The following is an 8,782-nucleotide window of genomic DNA, read 5'->3' as shown; positions in this document are numbered from 1 at the left end:
TCTCAGGCAATACGTACTTTTATTATTGATTGACATATGCCCTGTTATCCATATCATGAGGATCATAAACAAAACACTTAACATTCCCCATGGTTTCCAGATGGTGATGGTGCGGCCCTGCATCCCCCACACTGTGACCCTGTCAGACAGTGGCTACAGGAACACCTTCACCAAAGAGTGGATATTACTTCTAACTTTCCAGGACAAGTGTATTCTGACATTTAGTAATATGAGAATCTCAGAAATTGTAAAAGATTTTTGTTTGTAATCATTTCTAACCAAGCATTTAACTCTTCAGTCAACATTAACTACAGTGCCATATTTTGCTCCTGATTGACCCACACATTTTTCTAAGCATTTCCTTTCCATGTGTCAGATATGGGGGACAATTGGTAAGCAAGTTTAAGCTTCTGCTGTGAAGTGAATTTAGGGGAAGAAATGAAAAAAAAAAATCAAGTAACTGGAGATTGTCATCATAAATGTTGCTAAATCATATCAAGTCTTCATTTTGCTTGACTTTAAAATAGGGGTAGCTCTCCTCCTCATAGGGTTCTTGGAACTTATTTCTCTAGGGGATAGAAAAATGGAAAGTGGCCTGCAATATTGATTATTCATATGTTTTATGAAATTGACCATGGAATATGGAATAAAATAGGCAATCCCCTTAAAGTTGGTAAGTGGACTAAATTCTCACCAGTCCTCAGTACTCTTGACTTGGCATTTCTACATCCTGTTGGTTTAGAAATACATCATTATACCATCTTTCATGGTTTTGCTTAATATGTGAGAGGATACTGTTCATAGCCGGACCAAACTCAATGATATGAGCCTTCTCACTCAGTAGCAGACACGTGGTGCCAGCAGCATGCATGGCCACCAAAGAACCTTTTGAATCAAACACTGGAGAGCCAGAAGACCCAAAAAAAAAGGTGGTGTCATAGGTAATCACATCAGGATTTTGAAGCATTTCCTGGAAGCTTCTTTGAGTGTACATGTGGATAAACTCAGATTTATTGTAACCTCCTGCTGTTCTCATCTGAATCTTTTCCTTACATTTCTCTTCTCGTTTACCCTGAGGAATCACAACACAAGCATCAGTATGCTTCTTTCCTCCATCTGGATGGCCAATAATATATATCAAACCACTAGACGGTATAGGACCAATCCCATTATACAGTCCCGCAGGTACTTCTTGTCCATTTTCTTTCAGTTTCAGGACGGCGTAGTCAAGAGTTGTGTCAGATATCTCAAACCAAGGTTCAACGAGAAAGCAGTTGTCTTTTGTGACAGCGGTATCTTCATAATCGAATTTCACCATTACACATTGACTGATTATATCTGCCCACTGGCTTGGCTCTATTCCTTCTCCCACGATATCGTTTATTACATGCCGACAAGTGAAAATGAACAATCCCTTAAAAACAAAGCAGGTGGCACAGCCTTCGATTCCATTATTGTTCCAGAATATGTACCCCACTGAGTCACTGAGATGTGAAAGATGTTTGATCACTTTCACTGGAGTTGAGTTTTTTGTGCGTTTCCCAAAATTTGTTTCATGCAATTTAAAAAGAGAAGTATTCTTCTGTCTTTTTTTCATTTTTTCCTTCAAGTTTTCCCTGATTTTTTCACTTTCTCTTTTCAAACAGGGATACTCTTCCACAATGTACTCTTTCAACACACGGGTGTTTCTTTCTTCTACCTCATTGTTTTGAGCAGCTGCTGCCTTAGGGTTCATTACTTGATCAGCCTCAACTTGAAAGAGCTTACCTTCTAACTCATCTATCATCTGTGAGTTTTCTAGAATGGAGTCCAGGTTACCAATGAGCTTCCAATTGTCAGTCTCCAAAAAGGGAAGAAACCTACCATCCTTGCACATGGTGTCCTTGATGGTTTCTCCTTTGAAACCATAGACACAGAGTTTGTTTCCTTTTTTGTGAAGCTCCCCACGCTTCACAATTCGTTTTCTGGTATTCCCAATTGCATGAATGTAAAATTTGACCACGTCAGTAGATTCCTGGTTGAGCCGGCCAAATACTTGGCCATCTTCTTTCTGCTTGCTTTTACTTTTGGAAAATGTAATTACCACGTGGCTGTTTTCAGGAAAACAACTGAGTGGCATTCCAAGGTTTAAGAAGCCTTCAATTCCTTCTGTGCCACGCACCAGGATTTCCTTACCTGGCCGAGCCTCCATAGCTTTTCTGACAGCATCCAGGGTCTTGAGCCCCACCAGCAAGCTGTCCTCCTCGCTGTGTATGAGTATGTGTTTCCTGTTCTCATTTTTTCCAAGGTTTACATCCAAGGTAATATTAATGATCTTGTTTGAAGAAGTGGTCTGGACTTTTGGAGTTTTCCTGGGTGAGTGGGAACTTTGATCTTGGGTGTTAGTTATATCTCTTGGCCTTTTTCTAGATTGCATCTTCATTTGAATAATATCGGAATTATTCTGCTCTTCTTTTGGGACCTAAAAATGTATGTTAGAAGAAAAACCTTGAGACTCTGAATAGAACCCTAGTTTGTTGTTGTTGTTGCTTGTTTCCTTTTTAAATATGCAATTCACAGAATTTCTATGGGAAACTCATACTCAAAAAACCAGTGAATATAATTAGATCTGAGTTTAACTTTAGCTCTAGAATATAAGCTGAGCAGACTGTCACATCAGTCAGATAAGCTCCTAATATGATAAGCTGGTGCATTTTTCTGAGACACATGCTTAAAAAGCTACCAGCTTTAGTAAAGTGTCATTTTATGTCTTGTTTACTATTCTCAGCTGCAAAATTTTTACTTTTCTCAAACACAGTGATAAACTGCACTGAAAATTTTGTTCTTAAAATATCAAGTTCATGGGCTGGAGTTGTAGCTCATTGGTAGAGCACCTGCTTCAGGCGTGTGAGGCACGGGGTTCGATTCTCAGCACCCACATAAAAATAAGTAAATAAAATAAAGGTCCATCAACAACTAAAAATTAAAACAAAAATTTTTTAAAAATACCAAGTTCAGCAAAAATAAGTCACCATGATTTATTATTAGGCATTACATTTTAAACAAAATCCTCATTAGCTAACTGATTATCTGGTCATACAAATAGTTATTTCTAATAATGAATTCCTTCATTCACCCAGAACCTATCATGCAAAAAACTTATTTCCTCTATGACATCAATTAATCCCCCAATTCTATGAATTGAGAAGAAACAAATATGGCCTCTCTTTGTCTTTTTGATGGAGAAACTTAGGTATAGAAAGTTTTTCTTGTTAGTGCCTTTCCTAGCATCATGTAATAACCACTAAATGAAGTGAGTGCCAGAATACCAACACTTAAGTCTAATATTCCTTTCCATGACACCAAACATTTTTTCTTGGTAAAATTTGCATTCATGACAATCATTTTTTTGGGGGGGCAGGATACCAGAAATTGAAATCAGTGGCCCTTGCCCCATAAGCCACATCCCAGCCCTATTTTATATTCTATTTAGAGACAGGGTCTCGCTGAGTTGATTAGTGCCTCACTTTTGCTGAGGCTGGCTTTGAATTCATGATCCTCCTGTCTCAGCCTCCCAAACCACTGGGATTACAAGCATGCATAATACTGATTTTTGTAGGGTATCATCTTAAGAACCAGCAGTTGAGGAAGGGGAAGGAATTAAAGAGGATTAATCAAACATCACAAAAATCAATGAAAAATTAAGAGCAACTGCTTATGAATAGGACTTCAGGAAAATGTACCTATGTCTAAAAGGTACATTTTCCTGAAGTCCTACTCATTACGGTGAGGGTATGAACAGGCCTGGATATGCTAGCAAGGCTACATTCTGGTAATGGGAATAAAAAAGCCAGGATTGTCGTAAAGACTAGGCCTACCATCATTGTGTAGCACAGCCTAGCAACATGACTGGCATGTAATAGGGTAAATTTGTTAAATACTAGTAGTCAGGGTCAAAGAGATAAAAAGAACACAAGATAATGTGAATTTACTTGTGCTATGTGTGCAAATCTTCAAAAGGCATCTCTAAAGCCTAATGCTGTCAGAAACATCTTGCTCATGTACCCCATGGGAGCATTGCAACAGAATTCCAACTTGTCAAAGTATTCTTGGACACATATAGGAACTTCTGAAGGAAACACATTACAGGTAAATTCTTTTACCTGACTAACATGGTTATGGTAAGAATAAATAAGCAAAAAATTTGTTTCATAAACTGTAAAGCACTATACAGATGTAGGTTATTATGATTCAGTATATCAGCCACACTTGGCATTGTATTTCTGTGCTATGAAATAGATTAATTTTGGTTTTGTTTTATCCAAAGTTTAATACAGTTATTTGGTTTTTATGGTTGTCCAGGAATTATTACCAGTTTTTTTTAAAGGCTAGTGTGACATGACCAAAATTTTATGTATGTATGTGTGTATATATATATATATATATATATATATATATATATATAAAATAAAGTGGTTGAGGAAAGGTTTTACCTTATATAAATATTTCCAATATATAATGATATGATTTCTTGGCAGGAAGATTTATGCAATACAGACTCAAGGATGGCTAAATCTAACATTAGCATATTCATTACATAAATAGTATTTACAAACATACCTGAGAAAAATAATTCTCTATTTTCATGTTTTTTTTCACATCAAACAAGTTCTTCTGTGACCTGCGTTTCTTACAGCTCATGATGACTTGAAGATGAAATAGGTAGTTCAGCTGAAACACTAATTTAAAAAAGGTTCAAGTTACAACAGTATCTTCATAGCTGTCATTAATTATGTAGAGGAAGAGATGAACTTCCTTCTTCAGCTCTGGCCTTGCCCTCCCCAGAGATATTAACCTAGCAAATAATTTACCCACCAAGTATTATCACCCCAACAATAAAAGCTTTCTTTTATAGAGCATTATGTGTCAGTCACTACACTTGACACTTTATGAAAATTATCTCTAACTGCGAATCCCAACTACAGTGGGAAAGAGGTTATATCTAGATTTTTTTGTTTTTAAACTTGGGGGAAAGGATAGCTTAAAGAAGAGAGATCTGTCCAAGTGCAAATATTAAAACCCATAGAAAAATCTGTAGTTGGAGAATTCAAAAGTGTGTTCTTCTACTTACCTTGAGTTAAAATTTGATCTCTATTTAAGATGGAGATGCCAGAGATGGTAAAATTTAAGGAAAAGGGTAGGAAAGGAACTGGTTAATACCCTGAAGATAAAAGAAATTTGGAATGGGATTTCATAAAGTAATCTGAAAAGTTCACGAAAGCTTCCACTCTACTTTTCTCCCTTCTGTTTTCATAAGACCCTCCCGCCCCCACTGCCTTTTTAATTCCTTGTTTTCTCTTTAGCTTTTGCATATGAGAGGAAACATTCAACCCTTGACTTCCTGAGTCTGGCTTATTTCACTTAGAATGATGTTCCCCAGTTACATCCATGTACCAACACATGACATAATCACATCCTTCTTTATGGATGGGTGAAACTCCATTGTGTTTATATACCACATTTTCCTTATCCATCTGCTGATGGACACCTAGACCATCTCTATTACTTGGCTATTTGTAAAAAAATATATTCTATTTCTAAAATGAAGGACATTTTCTTTTATAATCACAACACTAACTTTTTAAACCCCAAATCCAGATGAGGTGTGAAAGTTGCCTTTAATTATGGCTTTTAAGTCTCTTTCATTCTAGAAAAAGCATTGATCTGTCAAAGTGGACAGAAAAGCTGTGGAATGTTCACTTCTTGGATTGCTTCTTTCCCTTGTCATTTTACTTATGCACTCTCCTCTGCACTCTTTGGCAAGTGGAAGTCATCTAAAGACTGTGCTTATTCTTGTAACCACTTCACTATGGTGCAGGAACTTCTCAATTACTGGTAATGAGTTTCTAAGGAAATCCAGTTAGCCTATGTGAACCTTAGTTTCCTGTTTGTAAAAAGAGACAATTATTTTAAACAAGATATGAATATGAAAATGTACAATGACAGTATTTATAAGAACATCTGGCCTCAACTATAAGATTGCCACTTCCCAGTTTCATGACCTGTGAAATAACAATTAACTACTTCCTGTCTCATTTTCCTTATATAAAATGAGGGCAGTATTAGAATTAACTTTTGGTGTTGTGAAGATTAAAAAGTGTCCTTTAGAACAGTGAATGCCGTTTAATAGGCTGCCCAGTAAATATTACTGCCAGTACTAGCATCAGTGTCAAAACACTTAACCAAAGGTAGACTTTTTAAACATCAAAGAAGGGGTGGAGGTGGTAAAAAATAGACAAACAATTGAGGAACTGAGCTGAGCTGTAAGATCTTTGAAGGCAGAAAATTTAAGTGGGGTGTCACTGTTGATGATGATGACTCATCTAATGATGTCTGAGAAAGAAATTGCTTCAGAAATAATTTTCACACCCACTACAAAAGGAAAACAAATCAAGTAGAAAGAAATATGAATTTTAGGATTACTGGCTTGTATATGAACAGCTGCAGTGGAAAAGGCCAAGATGTTAAGTATACACCCCAATACAGCCTGCGCCCCACACATCGGTTCCAGTATCTAGACTGAACAGTGTTATATCAAAATGTGAAGGACTTTACCGCTCTGCTATTCCAACCCTGTGTTATAGTGGGATATGTCCAGGTTCTACTCACCTAAAGGACTTGCTTTACTTCCTACACTAAAGGGATAAAAGTAATACAGCCTGTCCTGGATCCCATCTCCACCTGACAGCTCTCCTGGAATTTCTCATTCTCATATCCTCTTTTCTTCTCCCCTCTCCTCTCACTTCTCCCCGTTCCCCTCTCCTTTGCCTTCCTTCGATATTTCTAGCATCTTCTTATTTCCCCATCCTTCTCCCCACCCTGACCTTCCCCCCCACACCCCCGCCCCCAATTCCCTCTCTTACAGTCTGGCACCAGGCTCGCTCCTGTGCGCGCTCGCTTGCTTTCACTTTCTCTCTGGCTCAGCCACGCTTTCCAGAAACTGGGATCACGGCCGATCCGAGCCTGGTCCTTGTCCGCCACCTCGCTCTTCTCTCCAGCACAGAGTGGGACAAGAAACACTGGTCATGAGTTTCTAAGAAAACCCAGAGCCCTCCGGACCCTCCAGGTGGACGACGCTTCTGGCCCAGGTTGCTGGGCCTCCAGCCTCATCCCCTTCCAGACCCAGAGGCTCCAGCGCGCCCGCGCCCACCCTGCGGAGCAACCAGTGGGCTCACCCACCCCGAGCGCTCGCCCACCAGGATGGCTCACCAATTCCGCGGGCTCCCTGGCTGCTGCGCGCCTAGCACACCCAAAGGGCTGGCATTCAAATCCCGCGCCAATTCACGTCAGCAGTCCGGGTTCCACAGAGAGGCAGCTAGTCTGGCCAATGAGAGTGCGCCGACTGAAACTCGGATTGGACAAGACAGGATGGAGGTGGGACTAAGGGCTTGAAAGAACCGCCCACCTTTCTGTGAGTGGCTGTTGCCCCTGCCATTTAGTTACTTTCTTTGCCTTTTCTGCCTGTCAGGCCTTTTCTCTCCTAAACTACCCCATCTCCCACCTCCATCCCCCTCAGTTCCTAGCTTTTTTGGACCCCTGGGAAGAGGGGGAGACTGGCTGTTCCTGGATCATGTGGCTCTCCAGGGAAGCATCTGATTTTGTATTCATTTCAGACAGCGCCATCAGTCTAAAACAAAACCTTCTGAATGTCTGGGTCATCAGGGCGAGCCCAGGAAACACATTTATCAGAGCCCATGCCTGTTCTCTTAATAATGATGATGATAATAATAATAATAACAATAATAATTATTATTATAATTATTATTATTTAGAATAACAGAGACAAACTGCATTGTTGCTAAAAATAAGGTAGATTTTCGCCAACCATAAGAGTTTTGTTTTTTTTTAATCCGAGCAGATAATTCAAAAGGAGTACTTAAAAGGTTTCCTTACTCCTAGGAACAAAATAGATTTGCACTTGGGAAACATAACAAAAAGGAACTGGATTTCATTTTAATGAAACAGCTACTTTACCCAGCTTTGGGGGCAAAGGGCTCTTGGAAGGGGGTTTGAAGGGACCTCAGCAGGGAACACTGATTCTAGGTTGAGGGGTGTTGGTTAAGGCTGCGGAAGAGGCTGATTGGGTCTGGCAGAGGCCTTCAAAAATGGCAAATGTCTGCTTTCAGAAATGTCATCAAAGCGACCTGCTGATAAGACAAAGCCAAGCTTATTGCTTATGAAGTAATGGAGACTAATAGCTTGACAGCATTCTGGTAGTTTCCTGGGAAGGGTAAAGCAAAGCTGGGCTAATATTGATTATTAATAGATTATGAAGTCTGGTTTAAACCTGGTCTTTAGTGTGTGTGTTTGGGGGGTGGGGGATTAGATAGGATTGGGTAATAGTTTAGGGTTGGTGGATATACCAAAGTTAGGATTTTGAGGAGAAGGTTCAAGAATTCTTGAGTTGCAACCTGTTCTTTGATGCCTTCTAATGAAGACTGGTTGGGTCTCTGAGGACGTTACTGGAATAAATAATAAAAACACTTGCAACTTTTATTTCCTGGCAGAATATTCCTGGAACAGTAAATTTACGTTGATGAAAGCAAGACAAGCACATCATGTTAAGCACTGCAAAAGAAATGCATCCTTTCACCTATCTCTGTTCTTTTTACGTTTCCAGGAACTGCACGCGGTACCCTCTCTAGAAAAGATAGCAAGCATCCAGGAATAGAGGATTTTTCCTCCTGCTCTCTACCAGCCCGAGATTTTTCGGCCAATGAATTCTCCCAGTTAGCCCAGAACC

General features: G+C 39.4%; 1 protein-coding gene across 1 annotated transcript; it reads right to left on the bottom strand.

Moving 5' to 3' along the window:
• Positions 1 to 700: 700 nt before the first annotated feature.
• LOC144251973 (serine protease FAM111A-like) lies at positions 701 to 4,754 on the bottom strand. Its single transcript, XM_077794577.1, has 2 exons — positions 4,600 to 4,754; positions 701 to 2,461 (listed from the first exon to the last, which is right to left on the bottom strand). The coding sequence occupies exons 1-2, from the start codon at positions 4,678 to 4,680 to the stop codon at positions 701 to 703; spliced, it is 1,842 nt and encodes a 613-aa protein (XP_077650703.1). The 5' UTR covers positions 4,681 to 4,754.
• Positions 4,755 to 8,782: the final 4,028 nt, after the last annotated feature.

The sequence above is a fragment of the Urocitellus parryii genome, unplaced genomic scaffold, assembly GCF_045843805.1.
Source record: "Urocitellus parryii isolate mUroPar1 unplaced genomic scaffold, mUroPar1.hap1 Scaffold_340, whole genome shotgun sequence".
In the NCBI taxonomy this organism is placed as follows: Eukaryota; Metazoa; Chordata; class Mammalia; order Rodentia; family Sciuridae; genus Urocitellus; species Urocitellus parryii.
Note: the sequence above shows the minus strand (reverse complement) of the source record. Positions and strands in the feature narration are given on the sequence as shown.

What these genes read in the sequence shown, in the direction of transcription:
- LOC144251973 (XM_077794577.1), bottom strand. Translation starts at nt 4,680, where the DNA reads ATGAGCTGTAAGAAACGCAGGTCACAGAAGAACTTGTTTGATGTGAAA. An exon ending in TAGAGAATTATTTTTCTCAG is followed by an intron (nt 2,462 to 4,599) that starts GTATGTTTGTAA and finishes ATACATTTTTAG; the next exon opens with GTCCCAAAAGAAGAGCAGAA.